General features: G+C 41.5%; 2 protein-coding genes across 5 annotated transcripts in view; one reads left to right on the plus strand and one right to left on the minus strand.

The window, feature by feature from the left end:
• Nucleotides 1-343: 343 nt before the first annotated feature.
• Slc33a1 (solute carrier family 33 member 1) lies at nt 344-15,259 on the minus strand. 3 transcript variants are annotated; one of them, XM_050147464.1, is made up of 7 exons: nt 14,089-15,259; nt 6,632-6,822; nt 3,409-3,593; nt 2,894-3,011; nt 1,806-2,021; nt 1,133-1,327; nt 344-458 (listed from the first exon to the last, which is right to left on the minus strand). In XM_050147464.1, exons 1-6 carry the CDS (start codon nt 14,861-14,863, stop codon nt 1,160-1,162), a joined length of 1,653 nt encoding a protein of 550 aa, XP_050003421.1. In that variant the 5' UTR covers nt 14,864-15,259; the 3' UTR covers nt 344-458; nt 1,133-1,159. The 3 variants fall into 3 exon arrangements, with proteins under 3 accessions (XP_050003421.1, XP_050003420.1, XP_050003422.1); XM_050147463.1 differs by having other exon boundaries at nt 344-1,327; nt 14,089-15,258; XM_050147465.1 differs by lacking the exon at nt 6,632-6,822 and having other exon boundaries at nt 344-1,327; nt 14,089-14,229.
• Nucleotides 15,260-15,573: 314 nt separating this feature from the next.
• The window catches only part of Gmps (guanine monophosphate synthase), a 50,219-nt gene continuing 49,853 nt past the window's right edge, over nt 15,574-15,939 (plus strand). Inside the window, exon 1 of one of the 2 annotated variants that reach the window (XM_050147526.1) lies at nt 15,574-15,699. The gene's annotated coding sequence lies outside the window, so the exon portion shown is untranslated. The remainder of the gene's footprint in view (nt 15,700-15,939) is intronic. The other variant, XM_050147525.1, reaches the window with a different exon arrangement.

A 15,939-nucleotide genomic window follows, 5' to 3' on the forward strand; every position in this document is an offset into this window, starting at 1 on the left:
ACTCACAACCATCTATAATAATATCTGGTGCCATCTTTGGGCATGTAGGCACATATGCAGGCAGAACATTGCATACATAATAAATAAATAAATTTTAAAAAGAAAGAAAAAAGAAAAAGAAGCAAATACAATTCCTGATTTGGCATAAAATAATTATTAATATTTTCATGAATAAAGTGCTTACCTAAAATTAAGAAATACTCTCCCACAGAGCGGTCTATCAAAGGCACAAAATCTCTTTAAAATAGTTGCTTTAAGATTTATGGTGTTAACTCACTGAAATTTTATTTAATTGTAAGTTTACATTTTTTTCTCACAGTAATTAAAAAAACTACAGCAAGAATGACATTTAGTTTTTATTTTTACAACTTAGCCATAAACACACACACCACAAACTTGATCCCCTCATTAGCTGTCTGTGTGCCATGACTCACCTGTGACAAAATCATAGCGTAAACCTAGGGCAAGAGTTAACAAGAAATCAAAATAGCATCCCCAAAAAGGAGAGATAGGAAAATCAATAAATTAAAAACCATAGCTTTCATTTATAAAAAATAGTTTGAATAATCTTTTTATAAATCTTCCATGCTTACAAAAGCAAAAATTACAGTTAAAATAGTTATTTTAACAGATTCATTTATACAATGCGATTATGATCAGAAAAACTCAATGTTTTAATAGTCTACATTTTCTTTGCATCAGAGTCCACATAAATTTTTACAAATTTACAATTTAAAGTGGGAATTAAGTCCAATAAGGTCAACTAGTCAGCTAGTACCTGAATATTAAGCTCTGCCCCACTTGATACATTGTACCAAATGTTACATACAACTCAATATCAGGTACCAACAACAATACTTGGCAGCATGGTGACCACCATGACTGTTCCACTGCAGCTTAAAATATGCTTTGGTCAGTAAATTAACAGAAATCAAGTAATACAACCAAAAGAGTTGTTTCCTGGCCTTAAGTAAACATTAAATACATTGATAAGGCAAGGAAAAATATGATCAAATACATAAAGAAATTTCTACTTTCAACTATGTGACATTTAAAATTAAAATTAAGCAGTATTTTATATCCCTATACACTGATTATCACAGCTTTCTCAGTAAAACTAATCTACAATTACCTTCTAGAATGTCCAGTAATGTTGGCATTAGTTATTCCTTTTGCACTTCCATGAAGATGGTCCTTCATCCTGTAACTTTTTGAATTTTGGACCAAGAAAGAACCACCAACCAAATCCAATGAAAACACAGATAATGGATTCCACATAATAACCATCCAGAGCTGTCACACACGAGCCGCCAAGTTTTTTGCAAAGCTATAAAAATAAAAGTATAATAAATATTCTGTAATTTTTTTTCTGGTTTGCTTTATATATGCAGGGTCTCAGATAGCCTAGGTTGGCTTCAAATTCTGGACCTGAGGATATCCTGGACTTCTGAATCTCTTCCTCACAGCCCTCAAGTGCTGGGATTAAAGGCACACATCACTAAGCTTGGTTACTGTGTAAACCCACAACTCTGTGCATGCTGGGCAAGCACTACACCACCCGCGCTGTAAAAGCCAGCTATTATTGCTTCATTTGTGAGCACTTCAGCAACCCCAGTGTGCTCTCTCTGCCTGAAAAGCACCTTCACCTAAGCTAGTCTTACTGACACAAATTTGCAATTAATCCTCATCATAATAGTGCTACAATGTGTACATTTCCATGCTGAAACTACGGTATATATGATTTTTAGCCACTAACCATATTTCAAAACTTGTTCATTGTTATCTGGAAACTAAAACACACTTACTTCAATAGCATCAGGTGTTCGACAATTCTGGTTTGATGCTCCTACACACTCCTTCACTGTGAGGGGATCCACGAGCCAAAGAGCTACTGTAGACGGCCAGTTTCCTCCCAGATTCGACACAGTATTTAAAAGGGTCATGTATGTTCCTCCGATAAGAGGGTCACTGACCTTGGCATTGAAAGCCATTATCGATACATACATGCTGTACAGCGTGACCTGTGAGAAGAAGGCAACATTGGGATGGTGGAAGGAGGTTTTCTTTTCTTTTTGGCTTTTGTTTTCTGTGTGCAGGGTGTTCAGGATTGAGCATGGGGCACCAAGCAGGAAGCATAAACTATGGAGCCCTGTTTTCTGGTCAGACTTATACCATCGATAGTCAAAGGAGACTGAAGGGAAAGTGAACACAAAAGTTCCTATGTGTACTATACATGGATATATGACGTGCACATATACACTCGTGCATCTATATTACAAAAGTAAACAACAAAACATGGGTATGCAGCATACTCCAAAATGGTGATAAATAACGTTGAAGAATACCGTTTAGAAATTTATAAGACAAACTAGAGAGGAAAAAACCTTAGGAGATAAAAACTGAGAAACAGGAATGGAGCCAGACATCTTTAATCCTAGTACCTTGTAGGAAGAGGCAGGAGGATTTCAAGTTTAAGGCTGGTCTGGAACAAATACTGTCTCAAACATAACCAGAAGGGTTAAAAATAATTTCTACCTTCATTAAAAAAGTATAAATTATTTCCAAAACAATATTCCTCTGAACAGCTCTCCATGAAGTGTTTTTTAAAGATGGAATACCAAAGTGAGTATATATTGTCAGATTAACATGGAAACCTTCAACTTCATTAAAGTAGCTGGGAAAATTTTTCCTCAGGGACTGGAAAATGGCACTTCTACAACTATGGGGCTTGAGTTCACATGCTCACCCATGAATAATTGAGTGCCTGTAACTCCAGCTTTTGAAGCAGAAACAGGCAGTGACCAGCCAGCCTAGCCAATTTACCAGTTTATTGAGCTACCAGTTTAGTGAGAAACACACACACACACACACACTTCCTCGGCTCCTAGCTTACCTGATGTAACGCATAACTCAGCAGCACTATAATATAATAATATATGGGGAATCCTCCTTGATGCTCTACTTTAGGAGTCCACCAAACAAGCAGGGCATATTCTAATCCAAGCAATAACCTACAAAAAGAGAAACACTGAGCTGACATCCATTTTACATTAAGGAGTAAGCTGTATTAAAAATGGCTAGAGCCCAGCATGGTGGCACATGCCTTTAATCTTAGTCCCAGGAGGCAGAGGCAAACAGATCTCTGAGTTTGAGTCAGCCTGGTCTGTAAGTTCCAGAACAGCCAGGGCTACATAGAGACACTCCTTCAAAACAACAGTAACAACAAAATATTACCTGTCCCCCGAACAACAAAAGGACATTCCAGAAGACTAAAAAGAGAAAAACTTCCTCTAAATAACAGTGACATTAAAGTTCCATCATGCCTCCTTCCCCAATCCTACACCTACAATCTACTGTCAGATGCACAATAGTGAACATAACCAGCTATTAAGCAGGCTCTGCTGTTACCTGTAGGGCATGGCTTTGTAAAAGATGTTCAGTGGCTGGGGACCCGCAGTGTACTTGCTGATGATCAGTGGCAGCACTATCTGCAGAGGAACCATCGGGACAGCCAGTAAGGCGAGATGTTCCTTAGGCACCCCCTCTTCTACCAGTTTCAGGCCTGTCACGGCATCTGCTGCTGAAAAGCCAATCTGCAACAAACGAACAGAAGTGGGTTATCGTCTGACACAGGAGATGCCTATGTCAAGACACAGGTAAGTCCTACAAAACCTCCAGTTTCATCACTTAGCCCACCAGTCACAAGTGCAAAGTTGTCAAGTTATAAAAGGTGTACTTTGCACTTTGGTTTACTAATATTATGTAGTGAAAAACAATAGAAAATGCATTACTGGTAGAACTGTAGATAGTTTTAATTACAACTACATTTCCACTTTGAAAAAGTTCAATCCAGGTCTTTAATCCCAGCCTTTAGGAGGCAGCGGAGCAGCAGCAGGTAAACTGCTGTGAGTTCTAAGTCATCCTGGTCTATATAGTGAGTTTCAGGACAGCCTGGGCTATGCAGTGAGACTCTGTCTCAAAAAAGCATAAATCGGTTGAAGTGGCATGCTTTTAAGCCTAGCACTCATGAGGCAGATGTAGGCAGTTCTCTGGAAATTCGAGCCAGCCTGGTCTACTTAGAGATCCAGGACAGACAGAGCAAAGAGGAAGCCTGTCTAGGAAAGAAAAAAAAAGCAGAAAAAGTATAATTAATTAGATTTTTTTTGTTTTGTTTTTGCCGTTTTTGAGACAGGGTTTCTCTGTATACCCTCGCAGTCCTGGAACTCGCTCTGATCCACCTGACTCTGCCTCCCAAGTGCTGCGATTAAAGGTGTGCACCACCACCATCTGGCTTAATTAGATTAATTCTTAAAGACATCAAAAAAGAGTAAGGATGATAAAAGTGGAGACAACATTTGAACTAAGACAGCTAGTCCTGAGGATCTTCTTAGAAGTCAGTTTAGTTACAAAAGGACAAACTATAACCTCACAAAGTCTCAACAAAGCAATCACAATCTAGAAAACATCGGAGGATAAGAGCATGAAATAGATCCCATGACTCCCTGGAGACACGGAGATATACTTCTGTGATGCTCCTACAAACCTATGCATAACCCGATTCCAACACAGAAGGCCACTCTATAGAATCTGGTCTTTTTTGGGGGGGAGTGGGGTTTTTGTTTATTTGGTTTGGTTGATTTCTGTGAGTTTAAGACCAGCCTGGTCTACAGAGTGAGTTCTAGGAAAACCTAGGCTACAAAGCACAGTGAAACCCTGTCTTAAAAAGAAGGAAGAAGAAGATGATGATAAAGAATTATGAAGGGGAACGTGGGAGGCTGGGGCAGGGGGCGGAGTGATACAGATTCAGTGCTTACTTTTGAAGTTCTCATAAGAAAATATTAACTAAGAGGGGAAAAAAAGAATTGCTATGCAATTAACATCATTTGCTGTGAAGACTCCCTACACAGAGAGGATATCCTCCTTATGTAATGACTTTTAAGTAAGAGTGTCAGGAGACAGCAAGTCATGCACAACGACAGATCTACAATACCTCCCAGGACAGCCCCGCTTCTTTCCCAGACACTTGCTGACTTGTTTACTATAAAAATACCTGAGCTCCCCACTGAAAACCTTGTGACTAAGTCCTTACCTGATCAGCACTACTCCTGTCCAATGCACCTCAGGGGTCACCCTGATCGCATTTGTTCCTTTACCGCTCTCGCAGGTGCAGCTTCAGAACAGACTCCCTGAGAAGCCTATGCCCCACCTGGGCACGCATTCTCATTTCCCTTAACACCTCCAATTTTTCAACTCTGTTCTATCTGACTTACCTTGAAAAAAAAAAATTTTTTTTTCCAGCTTCACCTGAGTAGACAGGCCTCTGAAAAGAAACCCCTCAGGCTGCTAAAGGAGGAAGCAGAGAGAGGTCTCTCTGCCCTTACCTCACTTAACTGTCCGGAAAGAGCCACTATTTAAAAAAATAAATGCCTAGAAGTACATACTATGTAATTCCTAGAGCCTGGTGATTTAACTCCTCAGTATTAACCTAAGAGTAATAAGCATAAAGGTTCGCAAAACACCTACATGAATATTTACAGAGGTACTATTCATAATAAACCACACCCACCTAAACAAATCTTGAAAAATAAATACCGGCATACTCATAATTGAGTTCTAGGCAAGCAAGGGATGTAGAGTGAGACCCTATCGCAAAAACAATAGAAAACAAAGGAACATGCCAAGAAGTGTTCATTTCTAAATGACTGACTGAATATAATGTTATCTTCTAACTATGTCTCCATCATTAAAGGAGTAACTCATTATTAAAATGAACACAATGAAGCTACAGTATTTACTTTAGGCCTGTTATAAAGTGTTCATGTAGATAGATTTTAAAAATGCTGTAAAAGTCTAGACTGTGGGACTATGCTACAGGCATATACTTGCTTACCTTGCTTCTAGCCTAAGAGCTTTAAGTTTTAGGGCTACAGGACTAAGCCTTGTTTTGCTTTCTGTGACAGGGTCTTACACTATAACCCAGGTTGGCCTTGATGTCACATCAATCTTCCTGACTCAACTGCCCCTGTACTGGGACTACAGGCATTAGTTACAATATCTGGCTAAGCAAAGACTTTGAGGCAGGGGAGGTTCAAGGCAGGGTTTCTTTATGTAGCCTTGGCTGTCCTGGAACTCACTCTTCCTAAGTGCTGGGATTAAAGGTGTGTGCCACCACCACCTGGCTAAGCAAAGACATCTTCATGAAGAATGTAAATTACCAGTAATCCTATTTGTTTCATGGTAGATTTCCTTTCAATATTTTGAAAAAAATAATTCAATAGATTTTTAAATACGTATATACTTCCTTATCTTTGTAAGCCACATTCTCAGTAAAGGACATTACACCCTGTTATTAAGGACGCGATCCTTACAATAGTAGAAAACTATTCACTTCAAGGTGTTCACTCTCATTTCAACCGTTACTATTGTCAACAGTATTTACATATAGACATAACTTCAAGATTCTAAGACATATAGCTTACTTAGATGTGATATTTGAAATCACCTAAAAATACATCTAATAGGCAGGAAATATTGCTTTTCAGTTTTAAATCCTATGGTATTAGAAGGGGACTTATGAAAAGACATTGAAAGTATTCCGTGATAATGATAAATTTGTTTAAAAATCTCTTACCTTTGAAGTTAGAATCAGAAGGCAAAATGCCAGAACTGCTGGCATTTTTATAATTGCAAACAGCAGCTTGTAAGTATCTGTGATCCCTTGGGTTTCTTCTTTTACTACTGACACTTCTTTGTTTTCTTTTTTCAGAAGGGCTACTAATGTCGTTGTTATTAAAAATACAGTTCCCCAGAAAAAAAGAAAATCTGAAATTAAGAATGTTTTAGTCTATAATTAATTTTTGAAATATAACTTCATTGATAATAAATAAAATACAACTTTCCTTAACTAAAAATACCCTAATGTTATGCTATAAACTTTGTTTGAGGCACAGCAGATGAATAAAGTCGTCCTGACTCTCTAAACATACAGACACAAAACTGACTGATACTTACCTTTGGGGGAGGGCTACAGATCTGATTAAATCGTTTAGGTAAGGGAAAAAAAAGATTTTCACACCACATAAGGTTCATTGGCTATAGTTACACACCCAAGCATTTCCTGTATTAAATTATGACAATTTAGATGATAAAGAATGCATGATTGAACCAAGCACGGTGGTGCACACCTGTAATCCCAACACTCAGGAGGCTTTTGAGGCTAGCTTAGGCTACAAAGTTAATTCAAGGCCAGCCAGAGATACACAGCTAGATGGTCTCAAAAAGAAAAATAGCCAGGTGGGCTAGAACATCCCAATAATTCTAGCACTTGGGAAGCTGAGCCAGAAGGAACTGTTAGGATCATCCTTCACTAGACAGTGAGTTCAAAGCCAGTGTATATATACACCTGTTTTTAAATGAAAAACTAAACTCCATTCCAAACCAAACACATGACTATTTGCTTTAGATGCCCACTGTAAGTGTGAGTGTGTGTGTGTAATATATGTGTCAGAGTACAGATGCAGGTTCCTGAGGACGTCAAACAACCCTGGAGAGTCTGCCTCCACTGTGGGTTCTAGAGATTGAACTCAGATGGTCAGGTTTGCACAGCAAGTACCCATTGAACTCTCTTTGCCAGCTCATATTTTAATTTTTTTCTTTCTAAACTTTTTACATGTTTAATCTCTTTAAGATTAACCTCTCTGTAGTATCTGCAGATGAAGACATGGTGTAATGTCTGTATTGTTTCATGGAAGGAGCTTGAACAAGTATATAGGTGGGAGAGAACAATGGTTTAGAAGAGCCTTCCTAACAGCCAGAAAGAACAGCAGTAATAGAGCACACACCACAAGATATGAATGTGCAAAGTATGTTTACACACGTCCCCTCTGTAATATACACCGTATGATAAACTACCAAATGCCGCCCGAGCTCACTATGAAGCTGCCATAGGAGTTGCCCCTTGATTCAGACATGAACACATCTGTCTCAATGTGTCCCAGTACTCACACCTAGTGGCCTGTAACACCAGTTCCAGGGTACCTCTGGCCTCCGTGAGCCTATACACTTGTACTCAAGTGTATATATATATATATATACTCACCCAACCCAATAAACACAATTAAAAATAATAAAGTGAGACAAATGAAGATTTGTTTAGAGTTTAACTTACAGAAGTATTTTCATTAAGAAAGCTTTTTTTTTTTTTTGGTGGTTTAATAAGGGCTGCCAAAGGCTGGGCGGTGGTGGCGCACGCCTTTAATCCCAGCACTCTGGGAGGCAGAGACAGGCGGATCTCTGTGAGTTCGAGACCAGCCTAGTCTACAGAGCTAGTTCCAGGACAGGCTCCAAAGCCACAGAGAAACCCTGTCTCGAAAAAACAAAAAAACAAAAAACAAACAAAAAAAAGGGCTGCCAACAGAAATGCCAATTAAAAGTTTCGATAAGGGCGGCTAGAGAGATGGCTCAGAGGTAAAGAACACTGGCTACTCTTCCAGAGGTCCTGAGTTCAATTCCCAGCAACCACATGGTGGCTCACAACCATCTGTAATAAGATCTGGCGCCCTCTTCTGTACTATAGTTAGGATACATGCAGGAAGAACCCTGTATACATAAAAAAATAAAAATCTTAAAAAAAGTTTTGATAAGAATTAAATGACCAGCCTGGCGGTGGTGGCGCATACCTTTAATCCCAGTACTCAGGAGGCAGAGGCAGGTGAATCTCAGTGAGTTCAAGGCCAGCCTAGTCTACAAGAGCTGGTTCCAGGACAGGCTCCAAAGCTGCAGAGAAACCGTGTCTTGAAAAACAAAAAAAAAAAAAAACAAAAAAAAAAAGGTCTATAAAGAGAAACCCTGTCTTCAAAACAAAAACAAATAAACAAAAAAGAATGAAACGAAAAGTATAGATTCTTTCATTATACTTTAGGTTATGGGAGCTTCACTTCTCAAGGAAAATTTGCTTACTACATCTTAACGAGTCTAATGAAAAAAATCTTCAACTAGAATTTAAACTCCTTTACGCCAACGCCAACAGAAGGACATGGCATGCACAGGCTTTCCTTGTGCTTTGAGGGAGGTAACAGCATGAAGAACAGGAAGAGCCAGCAGCTCAGCAAGGAAGGTCTACCCTGCTGCAGCATAACCACTAACCACGCGGGCCATGTCTGCTTCCAGAGTACAGTGTACCAATCATGGTGAAAGTACACAATCAGCTCTCCAAAATGACCAAGATGACAAAGGTGATGTCCTACTTTCACAAACACGCTATTTGACTGAATATTCAAAAGTGCCTAAAAGAACTTGACTATTCCACCCATGAATGCAGACATTAAGAGCAGGTAGTAATTCACCACTGATGAATAAAAGTATAAAGGTTGGTCAACCAGGGAGGGCGTGTGCCTCAGACCAGCCCTTGGGAGGCAGAAAGCAGGTGTATCTCTGAGTTCAAGGTCAGCCTGGACTAAAGAGCAAGTTCAAAGATAAGACAGCCAGTGCTACACAGAGAAACCCTGTCTCGGGGGAAAAAAAAAGAAAAAAATTTTTTTTCACACACACACATTTAATATAAACTCTAGCACACCAGTCCATTGTAAGCTCAGGGAAAACAGTACAAAGAAAAGCAGAAGCTCAAGGTTAGAGACCTGGCAAAAGGGTTCAGCCAGGAGCCAAACCTGACCACGTGAGTAGAATCTCTGGAGCCCACATAAAGGTAAAAGAGAACTGTCTCTACTTAGCTGTCCTCTGACCTTCATGGACACAAACATAAGTGTACATATACACACATAAATAAGCAATATATCAACCTTAACATTTTTAAAAAGAATTCATCTTACAATCTTACTATATGGTGTCATTATAGAGCTCATGGTGTATTTTACAGCGGCTGGTAGTTCAAGCTATGGATATTCTTCAACATCAATCTTACAGGGAAATAGCTTAGTAGGGAATATTAGGACAAGGCAAGGTAGCACACACCTTTAATCCCAACACATGGGAAGCAGAGGAAGAGGCAGGTGGATTTTTCTGGATTTGTGGTCAACCTGGTCTACATAGTGACTTCCAGAGTAGCCAGGACTGCCTAAGACCCTGTCTCAAAAATCAAAATCAAAACACCACATCAGGTTCCAATATTCCTTTATAATCATACTATTCTGTAAAACTAGTAAACTATGAAACTATCAAAGTAACTAAAGTGAAAAAACAGCAAGAATACCAAATGCTGGCAATCACAGAGAGGAAATGAGTTATTCACTTGGGGGCTAAAAGGAAAATCAAACAGCACAAGCAGTACCTACCTACCACAGTGTGATGTACACCTGTAACCTGGCATTTGACAGGCTAGTGGAGGAGAGAGGGAGCACTGCTCGTGTAACAACTATAAAGACCAAAAGCAAGCCCAGGTGACGGCACACACTTGCAATCCTAGCGTTTGAGGCAGCACGGTCAATGACTCTAGGATAGCCAGGACAGCTGGGTTAGAGTGATGCTCTGCTCTCCCGTTAAAAAAAAGCTGTGGATAAGAGGAGCGTGACAACAGAAAGGAATCTTAAGGTAAACTAGTCAGTCAGCCATGACTATCGTGTTAGTTACAAAGTCTATACATACATGGAGTAAAACTGCATGCAAACACACACACACAACCATATACATGGCCACCTACCCTCTCCCATATGGCTTATTAGTGAAATCAAAGTCAACAGTTTATATCCCCACACCGACTTCTTGGCATGGTATTTAGCTAGTCATGTGCATGTACATGTATGTATGTGTGGGGTGGAGGTCAGCAGACTATTTTGTGGGAAATAGTTTTCTTCCTTCATCATATGGATCACAGGGATAGAAACACAAGTCATCGGGCTTGGCAGCAGGCACCCTAGACACTGAACCATCTTGTTTGTATTGACATTTTAGTATAAGACAATATTTTAATGTTATCCCTAGTAGTACAAAAATCCCTTACCACTTCTGGAAGGGGGGGTCACCTAACTTCTCCCCACACAACTGAATGAAAGGCAATTATTTTGTTTATTATCGCTCTTATTATTGTATGCATGTGCACAGGCACACACATCACAGAGGACATGCGAAGGTCAGAGGGCAACTTTTGGGAGTTGGTTCTCTCCTCCCACTGTGGGTTCCAAGAATCGAAATCCTGTCCTAGGCTTGAGGTGCAAGCACCTTTTCTCCGAATGAGTCCTATATATACATACTTATCTTATTTTAAAGCAAACTTAAAAGCCATGTGGGGGCTGGAGAGGTGGCTCAGCAATTAAGAGCACTGGTTGCTCTTCCAGGGGACTCACATTTGGTTCCCAGCACCCACATGGTGGCTCCACGTAGGTCAGTTAAAAAATTAAAACTTTAACCTATCACTTCTAAGAACAAGGGATTCTAAAAGTGGGTGATCTTTTCAGCTACATGGAGCCACAAAGCTTCATTGGTCTGAAAAACAAAAGACAACAGCCCCATTAGCACATATTTAGGTCTAAAGGTTTTCCATGAGGTTTTTCTATTGTCCTACCAATTACAGGCAAAATATTAGATTAAAAGCCACGAACAGTGCTGGAGAGATGGCTCAGTGGTTAAGAGCATTGCCTGATCTTCCAAAGATCCTGAGTTCAATTCCCGGCAACCACATGGTGGCTCATAACCATCTGTAACGAAGTCTGGGGCCCTCTTCTGGCCTGCAGACATACACACAGACAGAATATTGTATACATAATAAATAAAAAAAAAAAAGCCACGAACACCTAAGCTCCAAGTACATGTCCCTAATTAGTTGCTTGATAGCAGTTTTTTCATCATAAAAATGAAGAAAGAAATGCCTCTCTCTCTCTCTCTCTCTGTCTTTGAAATCCCTTCCTGCTTAAAGGGTCTCTCTGCCTGTCCAGGTTCTTGGAAAACAAAGGGTATAAGGAAAAGGCCTCCTTCTGCATTTGAGACTGTCCTGAAGCCATGAAAAAGCCAGTCAGTAGATTCAAAGTTTTGATTTTATCTCTTCTCATCATCCCTCTCTCAATTTGCCATTGAGATGACTGCCTTCTAAAGTCGAAACTGTTCTTTTTCAGTACATTCCTTACGCAGTACCTGTGAATAATTACAGAATTAAAAAAAATTAAAGGTTTGTTTACTTTCATGTGTATTAGTGTTTTGCCTGTATGTACATAAGTGCACTTTGTGTTCCTGGTGTTCACGGAGGCCAGAAGAAGGTACTGGGTCCCCCAAAACTGGAGTTACCGAGGGCTGTAAACCACCACAGGAGTGCTGGGAGCCAAACTCAGGACCCCTGCAGAGCAACGAGAGCTCTGAACCAGAGATAACACTCAAGCCCTTGGCTGTTTGGTTTGCTTCTAAATTAAGGATTCTAATATGCGGATTTTCTAGAGAGTGTTTCTCTCCTCTTTACATACCTAGGCAATGGTATTTCCTTCATATGATTCCAGGGCCTTTAAATTCCTCAAAACCACCAGCTGGTTAAACTGAGCATGGTGGTGCATAACTTAAGTACGTGGATCCTAAGAAGGATGGGCATTTGATACCAGTCTAGACTCCTTTCAAAATCTCACAACTAGACAAAGGTCAAGAGGGAAACAAAAGGAAAAACTCCCACTGGCTAAGGGGATGGGGACTCAGCACAGTGTAAACAGTCTGCATTTTATGCAGGAGTACTGGGCTCATTTCCCAGCACCAGGGATACACAAACAGAAACAGAATCCACAGAATTTAGTTTCGCTATTACCGAATTACAGAAACCTCAAAATTGGTAATGTGATGTGTGTAAAGCATTAAAATTAATGCTTTAACTCTTTAACTCGAAATGTTTTAAACAAAATCAAAAGTCCACTACAGAAAGAAAAGTTAAATTTTAAAGTGAGCTATTTTAGAATCTTCTGGAGAACAAAGTTCTCCAGTTATTGAAACAGCTATTCAAAAAAAAAAAAAAAAAAAAAAAAAAAAAAAAAAAAAACAGCGTCAGCCTAAAAAAAGATCCAATCATGAGAAATGTCAACTGTTATCTCCACCACAGTCAATGGCTGGCTGTTCTGGGCCTCTCCGATGTCCATCTCTANAAACAGCGTCAGCCTAAATAAAGATCCAATCATGAGAAATGTCAACTGTTATCTCCACCACAGTCAATGGCTGGCTGTTCTGGGCCTCTCCGATGTCCATCTCTACTGTTCTTGGTTGGCAGGCACTCTCCTTTGCAGAAGGCCCTTAGAACCCTGTCACTTTGCCAAGTGCGGAATGCTTCTATTTACTGCCCTCGCCATTCGACAGACTGCTAGAGAGGACGACTTGTGAAACAGCAAAGCTGCGAAAGGTTCGGAAAGCGAGAAACTAGACATCTCAGTCCACTAAAACACAAAAGAAAAATGTGAACCGTGCTTAAATGAATGTTTTTAAAATATGCACTTGTGCATCAAGAAATGCCCATAGATCATTATCTCAGAATTTTATTATTTTTATCAGTTGCTTTCACTTTTCACTGAAGAGTACTTACTGATCAATATCTGTGCTATGGTCATAGGCTGGCTTTAGCAATACTTGAAAGAAGCACATTTTAACAAAACAGGACACACACTTAACTCATCTACCATCTAGATGCCTGGTAAACTTAATAAAAAAAAAAAAGCCAGGTGTAGGGGCACATGCTTGTAATCTCAGCACTCAGGAAGCTGAAGCTGGACTGAGCTTGAGGTTGGCTATGCAGACCCTTAAAAAAAATCCAGTAAACAGAATTCAGAAATAACTCAAACTCAAAAGGAAAAATGTCACATGATTTCTCTCCTACAACGAGTCTAGAAGGGAAAAAAATTGTGTGTGAACTATTTGAAGAAGAGGACTAGGAGGGAGGAGGAGAGAAGGGTGTGTTAAGGAAGAGAGCTTGAGCAAAGTACATATATACATGTGTGAAAATCTCATAATGAAAGTCAATGTGGTGTGCGTTCATTTTAAAGAGAAATGATGTAAAATATTTTGTGCGTCATTAAAAAAATTAAACGCAAGCAAAAGAGAGAGCCCATCCAAAGTTTCGTGTCAAAAGCATTCACAAGCATAAAATCAATCTGACAGTATAATAGTTTGGTACACTACCTGAAAGGGTAACGATTCCCCTGGGCTGAGGCTGAAACCGCAAATATTTGTTACAAAAGTCAGCAGATTCAAGAGCCAAAAACAAAACATTGCCCAAAAAATAGCCTGCTGTTTGGCCCACAGAATTGCATGTGGAAGCATAGCCCACGTTTTCCCGGGATAACATAGTTAACGCCCAACCGTCCACAGCGATGTCCTGAGTGGCGGCCAGGAATTCAAACAAGAAGAATGCCACAGTGAGAGCAACCACATCGGGTGTTCTGCCATCAGTATTTCCGAGCAAATGGTCCACTTGAGTGGATAAATATATCATGAAGAGTCCTAGTATGTACTGAGTAGGGACAAGCCAGGACTTTCGACGACCGAAGTTCTTAAAGTAGACAGCATCAACCAAGGGCGCCCAGAGCAACTTAAGACTGAAAGGCCAGAAGACAAAACTGAAGAAAGCCTGGTCTGTGTAGCTAACATTTTTGCTCTGCAAAATGAGAGGGATGCTTCCGGCCAGGCCTAAGGGAATGCCCTGAAGCACATAAAGAAAGAGCAGTAACAAAATGCTACTTAGTTCGGCTCGGTAGCTCCGCGGAGATTTTGGGAAGTCACCGGGGCTGGCATCCCCAAGAAGAGCTTCTCGGTCCCCTTCCCCGCCCACAGAGTCCGAGTGACTGTCATCCCAGGCGCCCGGCGGCAGCGGGCCAGTCTTCATATCCAGAGCGTGGCTGAACATGCCTGGCCGCCGCTGCCGACTGCTGTCCTTGTGGGAGATGGTCGGTGACATATCAGAGACGACTCAGAGCCCGGTCTATGGTGGCCTGGAGTTTTGGATCAATCTAGTCCCAGGTCCAAGGCAGCCGCTCTGGACCAGGGTCTCGGGGGCTCACCGCCAGGAGGGCGGACGCGGGGAGACTGCTCGCCGTTCTGCAGCACGGATCCAGATTCCCCCGGCCGGTGGCCCAGGCAAAGCCTGGGTCGCTGCCCCGAGGAGCCGCTTCAGGGAGTTTGCAGGAGCCCCCGCGGCGGCCGCGCCGGGCTCGAGGCTGGCGGAGCGGGCCGTGGCGCTGCGATGGTGGCGGGCTCGCAACTGCGGCGGGACCCGAACGCCCGCCTGCCCGCCCGCTGCCAGGAGGTCTCCGCTGCCCCAGCAGCCTGCGCCCTGCTGGGCCGACACCGGTGGTACAGGATGACTTCCTGCCTCGCGCTTCGGGAAGTGGTTCCTTTCCCAAATAAGTCCCCCGCCCGCCCCCTTTCCAAGCCAACCAATCAGGGCCAGCTCCGGTGGTGGCTAGGAACCATTAATTCCTTCGATTCTGACGCCAAGGGAGGAATAACGCCTGCGTACCGTGCGTCTAGGACGAAGCGACGCAAATGCCGGGATTCCGGTTGCGCATGCGCTCGCGTGGAACTCGTGGGCCTAAGCTATTGGGCTCTCGTCGCCACGTGAGCAAGGTTTTTTTTTTTTTTTTTTTTCCGGGACTGGCCCATTCCCTGTTAATATTGTGCAGGGTCAGAGGCTGCAGTGTTTAGGAGACTTTGTCTTTGTGTTTATTTAATTCAGTACAAAACTTCCCGCTGGAGGTTCCCGTAACTCCTCTGCCCTGTGGGCCCGCCAGAAAGGTTAGGACTCTTTGATATCAGGATGCAGGCGGCTTCGTGCCCGGCTAAATGGAAACACGGTTATCTTATCCACAGAACGAATGAGGCGGCCCGATTGCCCCGATGTGATGGAATGAGTGTAGGGGACCGCTAGGTACACAGGGTGAATGAGATGAATTTCAATCTGCTGCATCATATTTTTATGCCATGGAAACCTCTTGAAGCCACCATCCTTGGCATCCACAGTTATGCATTTTAAGT

The sequence above is a fragment of the Alexandromys fortis genome, unplaced genomic scaffold, assembly GCF_014885135.2.
Source record: "Alexandromys fortis isolate MF-2015 unplaced genomic scaffold, M_Fortis_MF-2015_v1.1 scaffold_53, whole genome shotgun sequence".
In the NCBI taxonomy this organism is placed as follows: domain Eukaryota; kingdom Metazoa; phylum Chordata; class Mammalia; order Rodentia; family Cricetidae; genus Alexandromys; species Alexandromys fortis.

Excerpts from the sequence above, each read along its gene's own strand:
- Slc33a1 (XM_050147464.1), bottom strand. The coding sequence starts at position 14,863 with ATGTCACCGACCATCTCCCACAAGGACAGCAGTCGGCAGCGGCGGCCA. Across the intron at positions 6,823-14,088 it reads GGGAATCGTTACCCTTTCAG|ATTTTCTTTTTTTCTGGGGA; the intron begins GTAGTGTACCAA and ends TCTTAATTTCAG. Across the intron at positions 2,022-2,893 it reads TGAGTTATGCGTTACATCAG|GTCACGCTGTACAGCATGTA; the intron begins GTAAGCTAGGAG and ends TTCTTCTCACAG.